At 39.5% G+C, this 25,349-nt stretch overlaps 1 protein-coding gene across 1 annotated transcript in view; it reads left to right on the top strand.

Annotated features, from left to right (window-relative positions):
- The window catches only part of HELB (DNA helicase B), a 29,774-nt gene that overhangs the window by 752 nt on the left and 3,673 nt on the right, over nucleotides 1-25,349 (top strand). Inside the window, exons 2-12 of the mRNA XM_080812332.1 lie at nucleotides 1,341-1,751; nucleotides 2,661-2,830; nucleotides 4,910-5,788; nucleotides 8,728-8,905; nucleotides 10,068-10,209; nucleotides 12,442-12,596; nucleotides 15,447-15,528; nucleotides 16,261-16,320; nucleotides 17,513-17,741; nucleotides 18,707-18,850; nucleotides 24,563-25,063. Of these exons, the coding sequence (XP_080668458.1) occupies nucleotides 1,341-1,751; nucleotides 2,661-2,830; nucleotides 4,910-5,788; nucleotides 8,728-8,905; nucleotides 10,068-10,209; nucleotides 12,442-12,596; nucleotides 15,447-15,528; nucleotides 16,261-16,320; nucleotides 17,513-17,741; nucleotides 18,707-18,850; nucleotides 24,563-25,063 (2,951 nt within the window). The remainder of the gene's footprint in view (nucleotides 1-1,340; nucleotides 1,752-2,660; nucleotides 2,831-4,909; nucleotides 5,789-8,727; nucleotides 8,906-10,067; nucleotides 10,210-12,441; nucleotides 12,597-15,446; nucleotides 15,529-16,260; nucleotides 16,321-17,512; nucleotides 17,742-18,706; nucleotides 18,851-24,562; nucleotides 25,064-25,349) is intronic.

Genomic DNA, 25,349 nt, shown 5'->3' with positions numbered 1-25,349 from the left:
GGAGTCAAATATTTATTTGCCAGCTACTCAGAAAATACATACACATACACACACACACACAAACACCTCAAGGCATTGTGGATTCATTAACTTTGTGTCAATAACGTTGTGATGAGAGTTTATCTTGTGTAGTTTCCTGTGCTATGAATAACACCTGTTATGTGTGCGTTGTGAGTGATATCTAAGAAAATTTTAGGGGTAAGACCAGAAAAATGTTATGTGTTGATGGCATTGTTCTGAATTTGCGCTGTCCAGTACAACAGTCACCAGCCTCAGGTGGCTCCTGAGAACTTGAAATGTAGCTGGTGCAACTGAGGAGGTGAAATTTTAAATTTTGTTTAATTGTAATTAATTTAAATTTATTTTTTATTTTTATTTTTTTATAAAGATTTTTATTTATTTATTTGACAGGCAGAGATCACAAGTAGGCAGAGAGGCAGGCAGAGAGAGAAGGAGGGGAAGCAGGCTCCCCGTGGAGCAGAGAACCCGATGTGGGGCTTGATCCCAGGACCCCGGGACCATGACCCGAGCCTATGGCAGAGGCTTTAACCCACTGAGCCACCCAGGCACCCCTTAAATTTAAATAGTCACATGTGAGTGGGCAGCACAAGTTTAGACAGAAAGTTTTCAAGTATTTGTGGAGGGTTTAGTCATTTAGTCGTTTACCCTAAAAGTATTAGCAACTGGATACCATGTTCCAGGCAGGGTGCTGTTTGTTGCCAGGGGGGATACCCAAGAGAGATAAGATAATGAGGTTTCTTTCTTAATGGGGCTTGTTCTTTGGTAAATAAAACAGACATTTTAAAAAATAATTACAGAAGTAACTGTAATATTACTTAATGCATCAAAGGAATAATAAGTAGTGCTCTGAGAGGTTATAACCTTGAGATTCAGGGAAGACTTTCCTGAGGAAGTGACAATTAAATTTAGATGTCGGTAGTAAATGGGGGTAAACAGTAAGGAAGAGAATATTTGAGGCAGATGGAACAATTTGTGCAAAGGTCCTGTGGTGGGAGGGACCATGGGATTTTTTAGAAACTGCATGAAGGTCATTTTTGGTTTAGGTCAGAGTAGCAGAGAGATGGCTGTTTTTAGAAGACAAACAGCAGACTTGCCATGTACCATATTTATCTCTTGGAATACAAGGACAAGTGGAACATTATCTTATTCTAGAGAGCTTACAGGACAGTGGAGGGAGACTGATAAACAGGTAAGTGGAATGTAGATGTAGATATCCTAATAAAACATCTGTACAGGGTGCTGTGGGGAGGAACAGAGTGGTAGATTTGGTAAAACATTGAAAAAGAGGTTTTAAAATGACTTAACTTTTTTTTTTAAAGTTGTAATTTCTGATGAAAACACTCGAGAGCAATGTGACGTGTTTGGACGTTTTCCAGTAACGGGTCCTTGGTGGCGAGTGAAGGTGCACGTGAAACCTGTGGGATCAAGGAGCTACCAAGTTCAAGGATTTCCATCTTACTTTTTACAGTGTGATATGTCACCGCCAAATCAAAAACATATCTGTTCCCTGTTTCTTAAAGACTGCAATTACTCCAGTGATTATATAGATAAATTTTTAGCATGGGTAAATGCTGTATCAAGCTATAAAAACCTCAACTTTGGAAATATTAGGGAAACATTAAGAACTTTCCAAAAGGAAACTGGAAAGAAGGGTCAAAAACAGTCTACACAGAATGAAGAGGAAGAGTCTCTACTGGAAAATGAGATGTGCCTCCCTGTGGAAAACACGAGTAGGTGGGATTTTATCATCCAGCTTTATTGTAATTGAAATACTTAATGCCTAATGTGTTTAAGATATCACCACTATAGTATCTTGGCACACTATTCTTTTTTAAAATCTGTTTTTGAAAATGTGTTTCTGTTGCTTTTGAGTTTGTCATTGTAGTTTCCAGGTTACCTCATCATTAAGGTGGAGAGGTTGAGTGAGAGGATCTTTAAGCTCCTTTCAGTTCCTCCCCAGCTCTAAAACTATGTTTCTCTCTGACTTTTGTGTGAATTGGATTACCTTGAGTCATTAAGAAAAAGTTCAGTTGTTAACTATTCGGTTCCAATTATTATTCTGTTTAAGAAGGCAGAGGAGAAAGAGAAGAATACGAGTATTCCATTTTGGAAAGATTTCAGTCCAAAATGGTATAAAATAATTTTTTAGTATAGTGTTTTATCTGGACATTCACCTGAATGCAATATTTCATTTCTTAATTATATGAAATAAATTTGTCAGGACATCACTGAATGATATCAGTGACAAAAGAATCATGATAACAGTCAGAAAAGTGATTATAAAGGTTAATATGTCAACGATTTATTTTTTATGCTTAGCTTTAAATTTATTTTTATAAATGGAATCACAAATTTTACTCTGATTATATTGTACACAAAAGTAAACAGGAGGCTAAGAAGTGGTTGTCTAAGCATTTGAAGAACATAAATTTTGGAGTTACACACAATGATGAAAGCCACTTCAGTCCCAAATCAATTGTTGTAATACAATCAATTTTCTTGCTGGTTCAAGTAAATTTATTTATCTCTCTTTGATTTGGATTTTTGGAACTGGTTGTGCTCCAGGAGGACGTCCATCACATCGTTGTTCTGTGAGCTCATCTGTATGTTTTGATTTGTTCTTTTCTGTTATCCTGTAGTTCCATTTATAAGTGTAATGACAGCTTTGCAGTTTCCAAAAGTAATGGAATTCCTTCCAGTTCTTCTGCCTCGACACTTTAAACGGCTCATAAGCTCAGGTTCTACGAAGGTGTTGGAAGACATAGAAGAGATGTTAGGTACACATCCATGGAAACTTGGATTTAGTAAAGTAAGTAAGACACTCACCATTTAGTAATCTTGTGTAAGGGAGGATTTCTCAAACTTGACAGTTTTTGCATCTCTTTCAGAGGAAGAAAATTTGTATGGATCTCAATGTTGATTTTTTTTTTAGTGTTAGAACCAACTATAAACTTCTTATACTTGTAGCTCTTATGCAGGAAATTTATGAAGGACAACAAAATAACAAACTTGATGACATTGAAATGGTCAATAATTTAATTTAATAGAAAACATCTTTTTGGTGACTGGCCATTTGCAGTGTGAATATAGATCTCATTGAGGACACAAGTTCTTAGGAATTTGGCAAATCCGTTTAATCCCTCACTTTTCTATTTGAACTTTTGAAAACTTTCATTACTCATGTGGTACATCATGATATAATTGGAATTTTTATTTGGCACAATAATACCACTTACATGTGAATATGAATTTACTTCTGTTCTTACCATTAGAGACCAAGAGTAGGAGTGGCACTATGAGACTTCAGTGGTATTGGAAACCAAACTCAGCACTAAAATGTTGGCAGTACTTTGTTATGGGTGGTTTTCCAAGTGAAATACAGTTTAAAAATTCTGAGATAATTCTTGGATCCCCAAGAATGCTTACTAAATCCCTTCCCCCAATCTGAGAAATACTGGAACAATGCATTTGTTTCCTATGTCAAGTGATGATGACTTCAGTATGTCTTGCAAAATGAAATTCTGGAGCATTAGATTACTATATATATCCAGTAGAGAAGAGAGACAGAACAATGCACATTCTGAGACTCAAGTGGGAACAGGAGACTTGAAATCCCACTGTTCGGTGTGGAAACCACCATCAAGAATAAAGACCATTAGTGAGGTATTAGATGGCTGGGGCTGCCAGCCCTCTAAGTCTGTGCTTCACCCCATGGTCTGGGTTTAAACAACAGAATTTTATTAATAGAAATTTATTTTAAACAATAGAAATTCATTTTCTCATGGTTTAGGAGGTTCTAGGTGTGAAATCAAGTTGTTGGTTGGTTGGTTTCTTCTGAGTCCTTAGCTTGTACATGGTCGTGAGAAGATACTTCTCCCCAGGTCCTCACATAGTCTTCTTTTTGGGCCTATCTGTTGTAATTGCCCTTCTTATAAGGATACCAGTCATACTGGATTAGGGCCATTGACCTCATTTTAACTTAATTACCTATTTAAAGACCGTATCTCCAAATATGGCCACATTTTGACATACTAGCAGGTTAGGATTTCAACATATGAATTTTGCGGGGACACATTTTAGCTCATAAAATGTATAGAGGGCTCCGGGAGGGATGTCTCTGTGGGTGGGGGAGAGAAATGGAGCTGGTGGAGAACCTACTGAGGGGATCATGGTGAAGGAAGTTTAGTGCCCCTTCAGTAGAGTTTGGGCAGAATTGTTGAGAGGCATGTTGAAACCTAAACAAGCCAAGAGAGTGAGGCAGTCATGAACTTCACTATATATACAAGAGTTTGACACAAAAGTTAATATTATTGTGGTATATCTTGTCGCTCAGCTGTGAATCCTAACATCGATTTAACCAAAATTGATTAACAAAATGTATAACTTTTTTTCAGAGATGGGAAGAGGAGAAGCAGGTGTGGAGGTGATGGTATAAAAAATAGAGAGCTTTGAAAAAAAAAAGAGAGCTTCCTTAGAAAAAGACTTACCCTAGGAGGGAGTTAATATTAAATAGCAAAAATTTTTAAAAAAAGGATAGTATAAACAGTACTTAGAACAGTGTTGACTTTATAAGCCATGGAAAGGGTGAGTCAGGGGATTCCTATCTTTTGTGAGAAGCTGCATAGTGTTATTTGACTTTGAAAACTGCCTGTGTATTGTTTTGAGAAAATATAATTTTAATTAAAAATGTATGTAGATCTTTAATTACAGTATGGCAAAAACTTGGTGATGTATTAGGTACCCAGTTTTTTTCCCCCAAATTTTGTTGATATACATGTCCTCTGGGACTTAAGCATTACTAACAAATAATACGGTTTTAGGTAATTCTGATAATATTCACCAACGTTTGTAATTTTTATAAACCAACTTGAACTTTATTTTCTTAAAGATAACCTACACAGAACTGAAGCTTTTGCAATGCGAGGCAAGTTGGACATCATTTTGTCAGTGCAAGTCTCTTCTCCAGTTGATGAGTGATTTGGAGAAGAATGCATTAATAATATATTCGAAACTGAGGCACATATGTCGAGACCAAGGGCACACGTGCATTGAAGAAGCTGACTTAACTTCTAAGTTGTCAGACCAGATGTCCTTCCAAGAGGCTTGGCAGTCTCTGAAGTTTTTGAAGGATGTTGGTGTGGTGACGTACGAGAAGGGCTGTGTCTTCCTTTATGACCTCTACCAGGCTGAGCGAGGCATTGCCTCTTCGATATGTGACCTGATGACGAGGCCTCCGTGGCATTTACGGGTGGATGTCAAGAGGGTGCTGGCATTAATTCACACGACGAACCCTGAGAATTCAAGAAGTGACGAGACGCTGAACGAAAGCCAACCAGATGAATCAAGTTTAGAAAACTCTGTGGACGTTCTGGACCCCCAGGACAGTGGTGACCATGTTTGGGAAAACGGTGAAAATGGCGTGAACGCAGAAATAAGTGAAACTCAGCTAGACCAGGATCAAGTGGCTGCTTTGGAAATGGTTTGCTCCAATGCCGTGACGATCATCAGTGGGAAAGGCGGCTGTGGGAAGACCACCATCGTTAGCCATCTTTTTAAGCATATGGAGCAGTTGGAAGAAAGAGAGGTAAAAAAAGCCTGTGAGGATTTTGAACAGGACCAAGATGTTCCAGAAGAATGGATCACCTTTACCAAGCAAAGCCTTCAGAAGGCCGACAAGGCGCTAGAGGTGTTACTCACTGCCCCAACTGGGAAAGCAGCTGGCTTACTGCGGGAGAAAACTGGTTTTAATGCTTACACACTGTGTCAGGTAAAACTTTGCCCATTTTTAAATTTCTTCCTGATGGCACTCAGTAGGTACTTCTTGGATGTCTTAGGGCTCCTTTCTTTGTAGTAGAACATTTAGATCAGAGCCACTCAGAGCAGCCGGTCTGTAAACTGCGACGGGTTTGCAGGGAGGCAGAAGCTGGTGTGGGAATCTCTCACGGAGAAAGTCTTGCTGTGAAAAGGAATTCGGCCAAATGGAAGTGTAGGCTTCACGATGTAGTCTGTGTAGATTCTGGTATAAGCTTAATTTGGGGTGGGGCTGCTTACAGGCATGTTACCATCCACAGACCTTATCTGAGAAGCATTTGTGTGGGAAGGACAAGGTTTTATCCTATTTTATAGAAGGAAAGCTGCGTAGAAGTGAAGGCTTTGATCATCTGGTTCAGTTCTTTAGTTCCTTTACCCACAACAACGCATGGCCAACAGTCACGTAATAAAATTTTCAAATGAATTGATATGCTGGAAAAACATAGTTGGGGCTGTAGTTGGAACTCATGGAATTTTAAACTTGTCTAGAACTGAAGAGGTTTTTCTAGGTCTGACCTGTCATTTTATAGATCAAGGAACTCAGTTGTTGGAAGATTTCTGAAGGAAATAATCATTGACTTGGACTATAAAGGACAGAGAGGCTAAGGTGAGGAGAAGGACATTTCATTTAGGGGGAAGACCTTTCCACGGGCATTGAGGAGAACGATCATAGTGTGGATAGATGGTTTTGAGGTGATGGCATTAATTAGAATGAATTCTGTGTGCTGTAAAATAATGGAAATTGGATTTGGTTTAGAATGGGAACTTGAGCTTTAAAGTTTGCAAAGTATCTCATTAAATCCTTGGTAAACCAGTGAAATGAGTAGGTGGTATCATCTCCATTTTACAGAAGAGCCCAGTTGAAAATTGGGGGTATTAAATGACTTGCTCAAGATCGGAACCAGGTGTAGAGCCACTAGCCCTTGGATTCAGATTTGTGACCTCCTCTCTCATTGCGCTTTCTGTGCTGCCATAATTCCCTCCTTTATTATAGATCTTGCATACCTAACGGAGCTTGGACTTGGTTTACTGGGGAGCCATTTAGGATCCTAAGCAAGAAAGTGAAATGAAGAAAGCAGTTTTAAGGAAGGTTACATAGAATCACAGAGCTGTGAGCCACCTAAGAAAGGACATTACACATTACCTTTATTGGTCACACAAATGAACATAGCCCTAGAGAAGTTCAGTGTAGCTCACTGATGGTAAAGTCTTATGATTGTTTTATGATTTTTCTCATTATGCCTTCACATCTGATTAGTCTGAAGGGTTGGCTTAGAAGAGGAGAGCTAGAGACGTATTATTACTAAGTTTCATCTTATGTACCAACTCTGATCAATGAGTAGTATCTTAATATCTACTTGGGATGCTGGGAGAACATTTCTGAAGCCACATTTCGGGTCAGGAGAGCGTGTAGGGCCGCAGGAAAGGCATGCCATTTATTTATTCCTTGGGCTTCGGGTTGCCAGATGGAGCAGATAAAAAACAAAAGTATTTTTTCAGTATAAGCAAGTACAAACATAGTTGTACTAAAATGTCATTTATCGTTTATCTGAAATTCTTGTATTAATCAGGCAATCCCATTTTGGGTTAGAATGTAGGGGAACATGATTGTAAGGCGGTGGGAGTAATCTAGGCTCATAGATGGGCCTGTATTGAGTTGGCAACACCAAAAATACAGTGGAAAGTGTCAACCAGGCATTTCTAAGATAACTGATTGAATATATAAAATCAAAGGAAGCAGTTGGCTGTGATTCAGTTGTTCTTTTGAGACAAGGCCATTGAGAGAACGGGGGTTTTGTTGAAGGGAATTGATCATTTGGGTAGAAAACATGAAGGCTTTTACTAAATAATAGACATGTTGAATCTAGCTTCAGTAGAAAAATTAAATAAAGATACGATACCATTTAAGAAATCTGTGTACGTATATAGTTGTACATACTTGCAACGTAGAAACATTTTGGGAATGATGTATACCAATATATTTAATGTTCTCTGGTTTTATTTTCCAGATTTTTCTCCTCATCTGTATTTTAAATTTTTATTTATTTTTTAAAAAGGTTTCTATTTGTCATTTTTGCAAGAGAAAGAAAGAGAAAGCACATGCGTGAGTGAGCATGAGGGGGCGGGTAGGGGAAGAGGGAGAAGCAGGCTCCCCACTGAGCAAGGAGCCCAATGCAGGACTCCGACCCAGGACCCCAGGATCATGACCTGAGCCAAAGGCAGACGCTTAACCAACTGAGCCGCCCAGGCGTCCTCATCTGTATTTTTTAAAAATAGTAAATATTATTACATCTTTAATAAATACTTTTAAGTTGTTTTGTTGTTGGTGGTGGTGGGTGGGTTTTTAAATGTTGGGGGCATATGGGAACTAAGAATATTAGAAGAAAAATAGTATTTTCGTCATTAGGATGGGAAAGCAACCTTATTTCCAGAATGGAGTGTTACAGTTAGGAGGAGAGGAGGGCTGAAGTGACCGGGCCATCTCAGAAGGCCAAGAGGTTTATTTGGGAATGGGAAAGAACGGGGCGCTCTGTCTGGTCAAGAGAGACAAGAGAAGGGTTGAGATGCTGCCAGTGCAATAGTGCCGGGGGCGAAGCTTGTGAAAGGAAACACACATAGTACTTATCAGGAAACCCTTTTTTAAACTGTTTGATCTTTTTTGTTGTTGTTGTTTTTAGATTTATTTGATCTACTTCTCTGTGTGTCCATCCCTTTAGGGTTTTAAAAAGTTTTAACTTGTGTGTCCTCCAGTTCTTTAGACTATCTCCCTGTGTGGCTTTACCTACATCCCCCCCCCACCCCATTTAAGAGTTTTGTTTTAAAATTACGTGTTGTTAAGATTTTGTTCTGTGAACTTTATAACCTGAACTTTGAAATGCCATACTTTGCTTGTAGGTCAATTACAGCTTTTATTTATGGGAGAAGAAAAGCCCGGCCAAGAACCGTCCATGGAAGTTTTCTTCAGTTAGGGTTCTGGTTGTGGATGAAGGGAGTTTGGTATCTGTCAGAATCTTCAAGTCGGTTCTAAAGTTACTGTGTGAGCACTCCAAACTTTCTAAGCTTATTATCCTCGGTAAGTTAAATAGTGTTGGAATCCTAATTGTTTAGTTCAAAGCATTGCAGTTGGTAGCGGCTTACACCATTTCACTGTTTTAGTATCCATATCCTACAGGCAGGAAGCCATTTTTCAGAGCCTCCCCCCACCCCCAGCCCCCCTGAGTTCAGTCTGACCTCTCCCTCTATCAGCTCGGGTGGTTCTTCGTTTGGGCTGGAATATTAGCAGAGCAAGCTGCAAAATGAAATAGAGTTGTCAGGGGTTTCTGCTAATCACCTAAATGATGACTGTTAAAACAGTAAAAATGTCCCACATTTAGAGCAAATAATGATGTAGATCGTTTGGAAATAATAAGAAGACTGAACTATAGACCATTTGGGAGTGCATTTATGATTTTCGGCTAATAACTCAAGTTGGATATCAGTAGCTTCTTAAATCCTTTCCCATTCCGGTGAGATTTAGATTTGGTTGGGTACCGCTGGTCTGTAGATCATATGATTTCTTGGAAAATCATACCTTGGAGAATCATACCGTGAGAAGCAAATTGTATGCAAATAATTCTCTTGGGTCTTTGAGGATGTGCTGTAAGCAGTTGATTCTGTTAATGGCTTATTCATTTCCTCAGTTTCCATTGAGAAAATAGTTGTGGTTTGTTTTTTTTCTTTAAACTCCAGGGTTGGTTTGTTTAAAGAGATTTCTAATAGAGCCAAACATTATCAGTTATGTTATGGGAATTTATCTCTTATCAAATATGTAGGGCTTGTTTGTGTTTATATGTTCATTCTATTTATTTGAGGCCATGGATTCTTCTAGGTCCACTAAGATGTTGAGCAAGATTGAGTAGGTGACTGAATACCATATACCTGAGATTCTAAGGCACGTTTTTCTCTAAAATGTATGTCCCTAGACAGTTTGCCCAGGGTTATAGGTATGAAGGAAGTTCAATTCAGGTGTTACCTTACTGTGTTATCACTGTTTTTAATATCTCAACTGTTCCTTCTGAATGCTTCGTTGTTAAATGTTTTTAAAGAGTTGATGTTCTTAAGTAATTTGGGGGACGCTTTTTTCTTAGAATAACCCTTTATAATTATAGCATATGGCAGTAGGGAGAAATAAAAACAACTTCTAAATTTCAGGAACCCCGTTACCAAATACCTACTATATCTTATTCTTCTCTTAGGTGATATTAGACAGTTGCCCAGCATCGAACCTGGTAACTTGCTGATAGATCTTTTTGAGACTCTTAAGTCAAGAAATTGTGCTATTGAACTAAAGAAAAACCATAGAGCAGAATCTGAGCTAATTGTGAACAATGCCACAAGGTATAGTATAATGAAAATTTTGCATTTTCTCTCTGTTGTATTAGGGATACAAAGTAAGAAAATACCTATTAGCTTTTGTATTAGGGCAGTTCAGTGCGGTACGTTTACTGTGCCCTTCTAGCACAGTTATTCTGGCCTTCGGGCATATATGCACCCTTTGCCCCAGAGTTAGAAAAACAAGGTAATGTTTTTCATTACTGGTCTGGCATGAATTATTGAAATTTAAGAGCAAATGTATTTTCCAATTAAAAAAAAATATATATGAATTAAAGTTGCATCAAGCTTAGAGACTAGAATAAGCCCAAGGGAAACAGAGACTTGGAAATGAGTTCATTAGACTTCAAGGGAGAATGGGAAGAATTATCCCCTAATTTTTGTAAGGGGAGCCCCAAGCCAAAAAAAAAAAAAAGGAATATGGTATTTTCCATGATGAATCCTGGTGGTACCCATGGCATATTATTCCCCTTAGAGTAGAAGAGAATCCTTTTCTTCCCTTAGTCTTTGCATATGCCTTTAGAGTGACCCTCTGTAATATATGTGATGGGATCCCAGAATACTAAGCCTGTTTTATTCATTGGGCCAAGATTTATCTTTGTTTTTTGATACTCTTTTACAAAATGTTGTTTTTGTTGCTCGAACATTTTCATGGTTGGATTCAGCAGAAATGAGAACATTCAAAACTTCCTTTCTCTATGCCCCTGTCTGCCCTGGTTAGGACTGTGGGAGTATAAGAAGGATTGACAGGGATAGGACAGGATGTGGTAGGTTCATATTAATTCATTAAGCACAAGAATGCAGGTGGATGTGTAACATCCTTTTTGTCTAACCAGGGTCCCAGGATCGAGGCCCACATTGGCTCCCTGCTCAGCAGGGAGTCTGCTTCTCCCTTTGACCCTCTCTCCTCTCATGCTCTTTCTCTCTCTCTCTCAAAAAAATAGATAAAATCTTAAAAAAAAAAAAAAAAGAAAGAAAGAAAATCTTGGAGGAATCTAAAGCACATTGGATTTCTTAGAAGTCAGTTTATCTGAAACTTAGGAATTCCTTTTATTAACCCTTTTGGTGTCATTTGAGCTGTGCTGCTTTCATCATTCCTTCTTAATTGTCATCACCAAATATTTAATGTCACATAGAATCCCAGTGATAGCAGATAGCAGAGGGGGCTCATAGAGTTAGAAGTGTTTCATGTTCTGGGTCAGAAGCAAAACAGGAATTCCATGGTGATTCTCAGCACCCCCAAATTTAATTCTGGGATATTTATATATCTGGGATATATAACAATAATAGGACACTGCCCATGGAGCTGTTGTGAGGGTTGAGGGCATTCATCTGTTTTGAGGCACTGTATAACTTAGTTTTTTGTGAATAACAGGTATTAAATGATCTATTGCAAATCAGTTTAACCTTTTGATCTTTGTCTTTTTGATCTTTGATCTTCTTCCCTTTCCTCCTTTTCAACCCTATGAGGAAGGGTTGAAGATGGCAGTAGGGTACCACTAGCTTTGACGCCAGGTTGCCATTAGGTCTTTTCAGGGAGTTGGTCTTCTTCCAGATAACCAAGGGGAGACCTTGTTATGACAAGGCACCTGCCCCATGCTCTGTTTTCTGATAGGATTTGCTAGTCTTGGGAAATACAAGAACAAAAGAAGGAGGAGGGCATAGAATCAAAGAGAAGATGTGGATACTTGGTTCAACTGAGAAAATGAGGCCACATGTATGATACACACAAAAGAAAGGTGAAAAAGAGTGTGATGTAAGCCTATGGAAAAGGCCCCAAAGAGTCCAGATTAATTGAAATAGAAAGGGCTGTGGAGCCAGAAGGGCCCAGATTTACCTCCTAGAACTTCTGCTTTCTACCTCTGTGGCTGGAGGCAGCCCACCGCAGTTGCATAAGCCTCATGCTATGCACCTGTGAAACGAGGATAATACCTACCCTTGTATTGGTCTGGAGGAGAGTAGGTCAAGTTCTCAGAACGGTAAATTCCCTGGCAGTTTTATCTAATGCTTTTAATTTGCTGGGGGTAGGGGACTGACTGATAAATGTAACATTACAGTCTTGCTAATTCTATTTTCAAACTCATTTGCTATTTATAATGCCTATACGGGTAGCCTTTTCATCTTATTTATTGTCTATTAGCAGATATCAGTTATTGTAATGACATTATCTCTGATAATATATGAGGACACATTTTTGGATACTAATGTACTTGCTGTATTATTTTATCTTCACTTAAGAATCTCAAGACGCCAATTTCCAATATTTGATGCAGAGTTGAATATCTCTGATAATCCAACACTCCCTGTGTCAATACAAGATAAAACGTTTATTTTTATCAGACTCCCAGAAGAGGATGCCAGCTCTCAATTATCAAAAAATGATCCTCACTCTTGTAAGTATAAACATCTGTATTATGTAGCATTACGATTTCAGTTTTCTAATATACTTACTAAATGACTAGTTGTAATTTTATTTGGTGGTAAAGATAAATATTGCTAGTAAAACATTTAGGCACTGTTAATAAATAAACTATTTATTCATCGTCAAATGCAGAGGAACTTGGATTTTGTAAAGAAGTAAGTTCTCCAGCCCAACATATGTAACCAGATCTGCCTTAACAGATCATATGTGTAACATCTCATGCTGGAAGGAACTTGGAAAAACTAATGACCCACATCTAAATACACACATACCCAAGAAGTAAGCTCTTGACACATGCATAGTAAGAGCTCAGTATTTGTTGAGTGAAGAGGTGGATGTCGATGATAAGTTTAAAATGAAGCAAAGCCCCAGGAACCCAAGTTCATTCAGGAGAAAGCATATCCTAATTAATGAAGATTTTCTTTTATAGCAATTGGAAAAGTAATTACATTTGCCGTTGGGTACATTTGAGAATCAAAAATAATGGTTAAAGTGTTGCCAAGTTGAGTTCCTACTAGTTCTTTCTGTTTCTTATCAAATGGACAGGCATTGCTTCTAATTATGGGTCTTAGGATGACAACATAACAGGGTCAACAAGAGCACAGGATACGGAGTCTTTTCGCTTACGTGTATGACCTGTGTCACATCACATAACCATTTGTAAAATGGGAATGATAGGACACTGCCCATGGAGCTGTAGTGAGGGTTGAGGGCATTCATCCATTTTAAGGCACTATATAACTTAGTTTTTTGTGAATAATAGATATTAAATGATCTATTACAAATCGGTTAAACCTTTTGATCTTTATTTGTATTCTAAACATACCTAGCAAGCTTTTTTTTAATAGTGTAATGGTTTCCTCAAAATTGAATTCATGAAGGTTTAAATGATTATTACTGAGCATTTATTGTAGTATTGTCATCATTCTTCAGGGTATATCCTAACCACTTAGCAACTTTCATTCCAATGGGAAATTCAGGGTCGTACTGCTTTATGTGTAAGCCTCTCCTGCTTTGTGGGTCATAGTCACAGTTCCCTTGGGTTGGGACCCATTCACATGGTATAATAATTTTTTTCTCTTTTGAAATGGGATCATATAATACATAGTATTCTATAAATGCCCTTTTGATTTTTTTCATTATAGAAATAACTTCTATTCCTTAAAAAATGTCAAATAATTCAGAAGTGTCTGAAGTAAAAATGAATATTTCCCTGTCGTCTTCCTCTCCGTTTCCCCTAAGGCAACCCCCAAAAAGTCACGTACTATTTTTCTTCCTCACGCATTACTCTTACTATGCCTTAAGAATTTGGTGTTGATCCTTTAAACCTTATTATATCCAGACACAAACATATAGTATTTATTTAATCTTATGTGAATAGGATGATAAGCTGCATGTTGCTTTGTGATTTTTTATTAATTATATTGTGAATAATTAATAGGTAACATTCTCACAGCAGCTTAGTTAAGAGTAGGTACTAGTACAGATACAAAGATGAGACTTAGCTGGTTAAGGAATGTGCCCTCTTTGCCACTCCATTTGAAGCTACCTAAAATAAGATTAGTTTTATTTCCGGTGCCCATTCTTTATGTCAATGAGAATGTACTTTAAGAGCGGCCTGTTTCAGAATGACAGCAGAGCTTAGCCGATGCTGTTTTTCCATCTCAATTACACACTTCAGCTGGAAAGTTAGTCCCTTCTTTAAAAGAACTGAATAAATATTCTTTAGAGAGAGGCATGTTGTGCTTTTCCATTAATAATTAAGTTACTGAGTAAATGATTCCCATTATTACAAAGTACAGAGACGGAAGACAGGCTTCATAGCTGGGCTAGAACTTCAGAGGTGCTGAAGTGTGAGAAAAATGCGTGTCTTAGAATCAATGAAATACAGTGTACATATTGATCTGTAAGATGTCGAGAGAATGAGGAAAGCAAGGAGCAGAACAGCGCGATCCTGTACGTGTAGTGGAAAACAATATCCTGTGAGACCTTTGGAAATTCCTGCCCTGGCAGGAATTGGGGTTGGCTGAGGGTGAGCTGAGTGGCCATTTGTTAGTGAGAATCTTCCCCTCATCTGAATGACGAAGGGCTCATAAGCAACTAATTTAATCTTCCTCGAGCAGGGCATCACAAGGCCTGGGTTTTTTCATTCCACGGGATTCATCTGCTACAAGGGGAAGGCACAGAAGCCTAGAATGCTCTTACCTAAGTTTTTCTGTCTTCTCTCTCTCTTGAGAAATGTTCACTGTTTTGTACTATTGGTAAGACAGATGAGAGGAAGTCTCCTTCTCAGCGTTTTGAGGGAGGCTCTAATCATTGTCAGTGATCCGAGGTCTAAAAGGGAGGCCGGCCACCGTCTGCCATTTGGAAAGTGACTTTTACTTCCAAGACCCTCAGCTTCACATTTCTATCTAGAATATAATCGGTGTCTGCGGTCCAGCTATTTCCTAGCTGGCTAGGTATGGCCCCTCTTGGGATGGATGCCCCGGCTGTCAGGGGTTAACCTTTTAGTTGCTGGCTCCTGGGGAGGTCTGGGCGTCTTTGGGGAGCAAATGAAATCAGTGCCAAGTGGTTGTATTACAAATCAGGAGCTGTCCTGGCTAGCGGTTGATGCCTCTGTTGAGGATAGGGCATTTGGGACCTTCATCGTTGTTCTCGCTTCTGGTGCTCTGGCTGTTTTCACAAATGACATTGGCGACCCCACGGCCAGCTTGTATTCCATTTCCCAGAGTCCCCTCAGCAGGAATTCTGAGTTGCTCCATCAAAATAATGTTGTACTTTGGTGCTTTTCTGTGTTCACTTTTTTCTCTTGAATTACCAGATTTATATTCTGCAGTTAGAAACCTACTCAAAGAAAATGACCTACAAGACGCACAAACATCCCAATTTATTGCATTTAGAAGGTAAAGCATTTACAGTATTTTAATGTTCTCAGCCTTGCCTTTAAATCTCATAACTTATATAGATGCTGTTTAAATGGGAGACTCTCATCATTCATCACTGCTAATTCTCTCTCTAATCTTGAGGTCTTTCTTTGTTAGACATGGCAGAGGGCAGTTTTTAAACAGGGCTCTTTGGGTGGCTCAGTCAGTTAAGCGTCTTGACTCTTGGTTTTGGCTCAAGTCATGATCTCGGGGTCGTGGGGTCCAGCCTGCATCAGGCTATGCACCGATCGCTGAGCATGGAGCCTGCTTGGGATTCTCTCTCTCTCTCTCTGCCCCTCTCCCCACTTGCACTATCTTTCTCTCTCTCAAAATAAATAAATAAAATCTTAAAAAAAAATAAATAGGGCTCTTGCTACCAAATATTATCTTTGGAAACTCCCATGAAATCTGAGCGGAACAAAGATTTACATTAAGATAAAAATGACAGAGGCCCTTGGCTGCCTCCGTCTGTGGGATGTGGTGCTCTCGATCTCCGGGTTGTGAAGTCAAGCTCCATGTTGGGTGTAGAGATTACTTAAAAATAAAAACTTCAGAAAAAGAAAAGATAAAAATTACAAGATGCTTTTTCCTGGACCTCTTCCTGGAAACTTTTAGTCTTGTGTAGTACATTGACATCGTGGGTAACAGGAGTAAACACAGAACAGATACCATGACGGTGACCCTCGCTTCTTGCTTGTTCATGTGTTCCAGGCAAGACTGTGACGTCATCAACGCCTGCTGTTGCAAGCACTACACGGGCCGCCTGATCAAGTGAGCACGAAAGATCCGAAAGCTCCAGGACAGTCCTTCCTTTAGTCACCGTTCTTTTATTTGTCTTGACCTTTATCACTGTAGCCACATATTTAAAAATCGTTTTCATTCTCACTTGTGAAGTCAGATGATCTCTTCAATAAGTATAATGTGTATGCTTAGGCGCTGACTGTTGTGGCAATCCATGTCATCAGAAAAATAAGGAATACGGTTTTCCTTGTGGTTTTCAAGTTGGCAACCTCCAGCTTCTCCAAGATGAGTGTGGGGAATTCAGAATGTTTTCCAAATACGATAAGTGCCTAGGTGTGTCCGGGAACCTTAGCAACCGGATACCTGCAGAGAGCACCTTAGTGGACATCTGTCAGAGAAATATGAGTGTGAAAAAGTCGCTCTGTTTACACACAGGAAGAATTAACTCTCTTGTCTTGCATTTATCTACACTTACTATTTAATAAGTGTAGAGAACGTAGAGACATGGAAGTTCTAGAAGAAGCTTCCTGTCTGTTGAGGGAAGCCACAATGAAAACCACTTGAGGTAGCATCACAGAGGGTTAGAGAAGAGCGGCAGGAGGTCATCCAGTCTGTGTCCCAGTGACTGTGATCTTGGGCGAGTGTCAGTTTCGCTTTTCCACATACGTAAAAAGAGGATACCGAGCAGCATTTCCCTTGTGCAGTTGTAGTGAGGATGAAATGAAATAATATCTCTAAAGCACTTAGCCTAGTAACTGGTATATCACCAGCGTTTATTCAATTTCCTGCTGCTATTCTGATAAAGGTCATAATTATTAGACTAGAAATATGCATATGTGGGGTTAAGACGTGAAACAGGGTAGTGATAGGAGAGACATTGGAGAGGAGAGGATGAATTTAAAAGGTAGACTCAATAAGATTTTGGGCAACTTTTAGAATATAGAGGAAAAGAGAGATGTCAGCATTTATGACAAGATTTCTAATTTGAAAAAATTTGGCTGGGATGTGTCTTTGGGTTTGTGGTGCTGTGGAGGGGATAGGTGATCAGACCATGACCGTGGGAGCCTGATTTCTTGTTGACATTTGGAAAACAAAAGTGAAGTAAAGAGAGTATGGAAATCATTTTGAAAATTGGATCAGATCTGAGTGGGGATTAATGCTTAAACAAAATGAAATTGAGTTTTTCCAAACCTCGATGACGTATTCTCATTTTCTGACCCAGAGACCATCGGAATAGACTTCAGTTTGGAGTTGGTGATAAAATTTGTTGTACCAGGAATGCATATCTCTCGGAGTTACTCCATGAAACTACCTCTCCCAGTCAGGAAAGTAATGAACGAGAGGCCAGTGGTGAAGACTTTAATGGTACTCCTCATGGTTTTGCTAAAAACAAGCAAGACTTTGAAAGTGATATTCGACTCTGCAACGGAGAAATATTTTTTATAACAAAGGCAAGTGATAACAGAAAAATAGTACCTTTTTACCTATTAGAGATAGGTGTGTTTTTTTTTTAAATTACCCTAGGTTTGATTCAGAATCTAATATCAGAGTTAACATTCTTCCATAATTTTTTGCTAAAGACTTTTGTATTCACTTTTTTTTTTTTTTTTAAAGATTTTATTTGAGAGAGAGTGAGAAAGAGAACACAAGAAGGGATAGGGTCAGAGGGAGAATCGGACTCCCTGCTGAGCAGGGAGCCTGATGTGGGACTCAGACCCAGGATTCTGGGATCATGACCTGAGCCAAAGGCAGTCACTTAACCGACTCAGCCACCCAGGCACCCTGTATTCATGTTTATGAGGGATATTGGTTTGTAGTTATCTAGTAATGTCTTGTCTGGTTTTGGTGTCAGAGTAATGCTGGCTTCATAAAATGAGTTGGGACATGTTTCTTTCTCTTATATTTCTGGAAGACTTTGTGAAGAAACATTTTTAATAAGTTCGAAGAGCTTGGGTAGCAAGAATAAGGGACAAATGACACACTTACTGTATTTTGCAAAGCATCATTTCCTTGGTTGCTGCTTAACTGTAGATATGAGAAGTTTCGTTGAATTTGTTCTCATTGTGTAAATGCCCTCTTAAACTTCGAGGTTATTCTTTACAAGCTGTGAGGAAAAATCAACTTTTTGCAAAGAGTATATGCAGACTTACAGTGCAAGAAGTGAAATGTGTAGACTTCAGGACAAGTCAGACAATACAGAATGTTCTCCAGAGAGTCAAACTGAGGTCAAGTTTCAAGTTGATTAAAATTTGGCTGTATATGTATTCAGTTTGTGCTCAGGTATAGGTTTTTAGCCTTTTGAAAGTTCTTAATAATTGTGAATATACATGCTATTTTATGTTCAACACAAAAATAGAGTATCTCTACAGTATGTATATTTGAAAACATACAAAATAGTTCTTTGTTTTGGCTATAGGATGTCACTGATGTAACTTTTGGAAAGAGAAGATCTTTGACCATTAATAATGCAGCTGGCTTAGAAATAACTGTGGACTTCGAAAAACTAATGAAATATTGTCACATAAAACATGCATGGGCAAGAACTATCCACACTTTTCAGGTAACAGTGGACATTTATAAAGCTATTTGGACAGGTTTCCAGGCCACAGAGTACCTTCAGTGATTTTCTTCTTAACCTTTGCTCTCTTTATTTGTTGAATGAGAGACAAGGTTACCAAGGTTTACATAAATGGTATTGGGATGTTTATTTATTTTTGCAGCTTACTTTTTTACTGTTGTATAATCAACTTTATTGGGGTATAATTTTCATAGGCATTTATATTTATAAAGCTGGATGCATTTTGATAAATTTCTCCTCTTCCTTTGCTCTTGTGAGGCACCTACTTTCTACTTGGGAATTTTAGTTTTCTATAAGAGTTGGAAAGGTAGCACAGACTGTCCCCACGTACCCTTCCTCCAACTTTCCCTAATGTTAACATCTTATACAACTATGATGTTTTTGTCAAAACTAAGAAATTACTGTTAGAAGAATACTATTAACTAAGCTACATACTTTATTTGGATTTCGCCTGTTTTCCACTAATATCCTTTTTCTGTCCCAGGATCTTATCCTGGACACAACATTGCACTTAGTACAATTTGCATGTAAATTCTGGGGGGGTTTTGGGTGCTGGGGGAGTACAGGATGAAGGGTAGAAGGTGACAGAGAATCTTAAGCAGGTTCCACGCTGGGTTTGGAGCCTGACATGGGACTTGATCTCACAATTCCGAGATCATGACCTGACCTGAAATCAGGGGTTGGTTGCTTAACTGACTGAGCCACCCAGGTGTCCCTTAGCTCTATCTTAATACTTTTGAATTCTTGTAAGTTTTTTGTGATTTCGTTATTTAACTCATTGTTTTGAGCACCCCTCTTTGATGTTGGTATGTTGCTTTAATCATGAAGCTGCATCAGCCTACATTTGCATGGGGAAAAATTTAGGTTACCCTGTATCCTCTACCGGTAGGCAAAAATTAATAGTATAGGGATTTTGTTTTTTTTAAGTAGATGGTGTTTTATTTATTAACCTACTCCATCTCAGCTCCAAAAAGAATTTGAAATGACTTACAAAAAAGCTCACAATTCAGCCCGATTTTTTTTTTAAAGACAAAGAAATGATGTGAAGTGGAAAATATAGGTAAGGCTAATAAAAGAATTCTTGCTAAGAGTGGGATGGAATGCTGATCTGCGCACTGACCTATTTGCTTGCTAATGTTGACGGCAGATTTGGCTCTAAATTTTCAAACCAAGAGAGAGGCAGTCAGTGGACTGTGTCTATGGTTTAAAAAACACAAAACAAAACAAAATGAAACAGCCAGTTGTTTAGAAGTACAAATGTTCCTGGCTGCGAGGTCCTGGCAAAATTTCTCCCATGGATCTTTTTATGATGGGCTCTCTATAATTCTGAAAACTTGTATCATGCAATTTTGGGGAATTTTCTTGAATAATTTCATAAGATTTCTTGTCCTCAGTTTTCTCTGTTTCATCTTTCTAGAATTTCTACTATGTTCAACCTCCAGACTGATTATCCAAATATCTTATCTCTGTCCTATTTTCCATCTCATTATCATTTTGCTGTATTTTCTGAGAGACTTTCTCAAGTTTATAATCCAGTCTTTTTTTACATTTCTGGACAAATGGAGTATGAAGGGGTCTTTTTAGTACTCGATTAAGGTTGTAGTAACTGTCTCTAAATGTTCCTTTTATGGAGTCTGGTTCTTATTTTGTGGTTGAAATAGCATCTCTTACCTCTAAGAACATTCACGTTTGCTCTCTTGTATGAGGTAGTTTGTTTCTTCCAAGTTCAGTTCAGTTCAACAAATATTTATTGAGTCAGACTGTTCTTGGTGCTTGGTTTAGATCAGTCCATGAAACAAAGGTACCCGCCACTGTGAAAACTACATTTGGTGGGTAGGAGGAAGGAGACAGACACAGTAGTAAAACACTAAGTAAACTGTAGTTGACCCATGAACACTGTGGGGGTTTGAGGCACCGACCCTGCCTTGTAGTCAGAAATCCATGTGCAATTTTTGATTTCCCAAAGATTTAACTACTAGTAGTCTACTGTTGACCAGAAGCCTTACCAATAATGTAAAAAGTTGATTAACCACATATCTTGTATGTTCTATGTATTATATACTGTGTTCTTTTTTTTTTTTTTTTAAAGATTTTATTTATTTATCTGACAGACAGCAAGAGAGGAAACATAAGCAGGGGGAATGGGAGAGGGAGAAGCAGGCTTCCTGCCAAGCAGGGAGCCGGACGCAGGCTCAATCCCAGGACCCTGAGTTCATGACCTTAGCCGAAAGCAGATGCTTAACAACTGAGCCACTCAGGCACCCCTATATACTGGTATTCTTAACAATAAAGTACATAAGGGGGCGCCTGGCTGGCTCAGTCAGTAGAGCATGTGACTCTCGGTCTCCAGGTTGTAAGTTCGAGTCCCATAATCTTAAAAACAAAGTAAGCTACGGAGAAGAAAATGTTATTAAGAGAATCATAAAGAAGAGAGCATACATTTGCAGTACTGTACTGTATTTATCAGAAGGAAAAATTAGTGTATAAGTGGACCCATGCAGTTTAAACCCATGTTGTTCCACGGTCAGCTGTATGTGTTATGGTAGAAGTTGGCAAATGCTATGGAAACGGGATGGGGGTAGATGTGGGATGAAGCTGTCATTTTAAATAGTAGTTGGTATAGGCCTCATTGAGAAGGTGGCTTTTATTTATATAGTCCAAAAGTATTTTGAACTTTATTTTTTTAATAAGTTCATGTTGCTATTTATTTTATTTTTTCATTATGTTCAGTTAGTTACTGTGTAGTATGTCATTAGTTTGAGAAGGCAGCATTTGAGCAAAGACTTGAAGGAGGCAAGGAAGTTAACTGTGTGGGTGTCTGGGAGAAGAGCATTCTAGGTGGAGAAAATAGCTAAGGCCAGGGTTCTTAGGTGGGAGCCTGCCTCTTATACTTGAAGCACAGGAACAGCAGGGAGGCTGGCATCAGAGAGTGAGAAGAGATGAGGTCAGAGAAGTAATGTGAGGTAAGGGAAGGTAGAAGGATTGGGGGCCAGGTCACCTCCTTCATCCTCGAGGACTGTAGTATCTAGTATGATATCTATATCTGGCCCACTATCAATTTTTTGTAGATAAAGTTTTATTGGAACACAGCAGCACTGGTTCATTTACATATTGGCTATGACTGCTTTTGCATTGCAAAAGAATTGAATAGTTGTGATAGAGAACATCTGGCCTGCAGAACCTAACATACTTATTTTTTGACCCTTTGAAGAGAAAGTGGTTCCCTCCCACCCCACTCTAAGGTCCATATACACATTCTGTAAAATCTCAAAAGAAATTAATGGTTTGTGTTTATTTTTCCAAATGTTGAGTTTCAGGTCATATTTAGAGAAGAGAAGTAAATGTATAAAAACTTGCCTCCTTCAAGAAGTTCAATAGTTGTAATGATTCAAGGGTGATATGAAAAGAGGATGAATGATTTCTAGCAGGTGATGGAGGTGAAAAGAGGACGAATGATTTCTAGCAGGTGATGGAGGTGAAATTCAGTGTCCCCATCCTGCTTTCCGAGCACATCTTTGGCATGACCATTTCATTTTTAGCATCATTCATTCAGTGAGACACTGGATAAAGAAGAGTGAATAAGAAGGAGCTTACAGTCCAGTGAGGAATACAGCTAAGAAGGTGGAGAGTTCTGTTCCAGCTCGGGGAACGTTCTGTGACAGAGGAAGTACAGGGGGCTGGAGGGTGCACAGTCTGGGAGTGGGTCTGCCCTGGCAGGACCACAGACAGGTTCCTTGTGTCCAGTGGAGCGTGGCTTGGGGTGCGGCGGGCGGGGGGGTGGGAAGGAGAAGGGAAGGCAGCAGGCTCAAAGCTGGCTTTTGAAGGAGTGGGTGAGTCATATGATGGAGTCAGGACTTTGTTTTGAGAGCTCAGGAGCTGTTGATCAGCTCTAAGCAGAGTCTGATGCGATTGGATTTGATTGGATTTGATTGGATCATGAGATGCTGCGAGGACAGAGGGTCGCAGCACCTGTGCGTCTGAGGGAGACCGACTATGAAGCTGTTAAGTTTTTCTGTGTTCGTTGATGATTAGGAACTCAGTGAACTAAGTTTAGGCTAGGCATTTACCTGCCTAGGAATATGCAGTATGAAGTCCAAGGGGAGAAGTGGTGCTGTGTATCTATAAAGTGTACTTAGTATTTGATCAGGTGTCATTTAGGTAGATTTCTGAGACTCAGCAGCACCTAAAGGAAGTGCTTGTCACACTTTTATAATCTGAAGACTTGGTTCCCGTTCTCTGTGTCTAGAGAGCTAGAAGTGCTTGCTGAAAAAGAGGGTTTTAACTGTGGATCTGTATTTTCTGCATGCCCTGTCTTGTCATTCATCTTCCCACAATTCTTTGGTCTAGGGGGATGTGGGGACACGAGATAATGATTCAAAGCACTCCTTAGTTTATGTTGGCACTGAAAATATAGGGACTAAGAATAGCCCTGAAACTTGAAGTTGTTTTCTCACAGTTACATGGTGACATTGGGCATTTTTCTTGCCTGTATAATTCTTGTCTTGCTAAACTTAAAAACCAAATGTTCATTGTTCTTTTGCATTGTTTATCATGATGAAAGCAATGAATGGTTCAACAACGGGAGAATACAGAAAAGTAGAAGAAAAAGGAATCATCCGTAGCTCCCTCCATTTTTGGAGACAGACTCGTTCAATTTTTTTTTTTTTAAAGATTTTATTTATTAGAGAGAGCACAACCAGGGGGAATGGCAGGCATGGGGGGAAGCAGGCTCCCTGCTGAGCTAGGAGCCTGATGCGGGACTTGATCCCAGGACCCTGGGAGCATGACCTGAGTTGAATGCAGACGTTCACTGACTGAGCCACCCAGGTGCCCCTAGTTAAATTTTTTTTTTAATTAAAAAAGAACTTTTAAAAAAGATTTTATCCATTTATTTGAGAGAGAGCGAGCAGGGGGAGTAGCAGGCAGAGGGAGAGGGAGAAGCAGGCTCTCCACCGAACAGGGAGCCTGATGTGGGGCTCAGTCCTAGGACCCTGGAATCCTGACCTGAGCAGAAGGCAGTCACCTATCTGAGCCACCCAGGCACCCCACCCCTAGTTAAATATTTGATAGAATTTTTCCTCCTTTCTTGTGACTTGTCTTGTTAGATATTTATGTTCATTTTGCATGTACTTTTTTGGATCAGAATAGTTTTATTTTGTGTCACATAGTTGTGCTCATTTTTTACGTGAAAGTATCCAGTTTTTAAAATGGTGTTAGATTTCAAAGCATCTTTGATATTTGCAGAATAGTTTATCAAACGTCTGTATACAGATGCTTGATATAAATGTAAACAAAGAAGCAAAATTATCTATGTGCTTATTATTGAATATTTAAGTGTCTATTTTTTGCTATTTAAGTACCAATGGGCTAACACATTTATACATAGAGTCCATACAATCACTGAAAATTCTTTTATTAGGGAAGATTTGGCACTTCACGCTGTCTTTCAAGTTTATTGTTGGGTTTCTACACGCCAGTTGCACATCTCTAAGACCTGAACCTAACCGCATAATTAGGAAACATGAGTTTTTGGGTGATGAATAAACTGGAACTGTAAGGTGGGTTCATAGGAACATTCTGGCCAGGTAGCACTTTGGGGACTTCTCTCTTTTCTGTCTGGGTAGATTGAGGCTGTGTGAAGACATGAACCCATGACACAACATTAACTCTTCTTCCTGCATTATCCCCTCCCAGGGATCCGAAGAGAAGACGGTCGTGTATGTGGTTGGGAAGGCGGGCCGCCAGCACTGGCAGCATGTTTACACCGCGGTGACCAGGGGCCGCTGCCGAGTGTACGTCATCGCGGAAGAGTCTCACCTCCGGGGTGCAATTATGAGAAGCAGCGTTCCCAGAAAAACTCGCTTAAAACATTTTTTGCAAAATGAGCTCTCCATGAGCTGTGCGTCTCCAGCAGATTTTGCCTCCCCGTCTCAGAGCTCCGGAGAGTGCAGAGGACCGAGCACACAGCCCTCAGGGTCCCGGTTCCCTCCAGTCACAACCAGCAATGTGACCACCAATGTCCCCGGAAAGGGAAGCAAGGCCTCCGTGGCTGGGGATCGGATGTTTGCCCATCCCGGAGAGTGGACATCATCTTTCTCCGTTGAAGTGGACCCAGAGGAAGATCCAGCAGAACTTCGCGGGTCCAAAAGAGCCTGTGGCCTGAGTGATGCTGAAAGTCCAAGCAAAATGCGGATGGTAGGAGTTTTAAGTTTTTTAAAGTTTTTTAAGTTAAGCTCCAGTTTTAAGTGCCGCTCACTTCGGTGTGCTTATCCGTGGCTGTGTGTTTGTCAGTAGCGTCACCTTGTGCTGGAGCACTTAGAAACAAGGTGTTCTCACCTCTGTCAGCTGTCCTCTGTCCTGTGCCTGTGCGGTTCTAGCACCGTCTGTCACTTGGCTGGAGGCCGGCCACTCTAGGCTAAACGTCAGTCTGTTGATGCGAGGGGTTGTGCGGGAGAAACCGGTCACCCTGCACCTTCTTTCT

This window comes from Martes martes (genome assembly GCF_963455335.1).
Source record: "Martes martes genome assembly, chromosome: 8".
NCBI classification, from domain to species: Eukaryota; Metazoa; Chordata; class Mammalia; order Carnivora; family Mustelidae; genus Martes; species Martes martes.
Note: the sequence above shows the minus strand (reverse complement) of the source record. Positions and strands in the feature narration are given on the sequence as shown.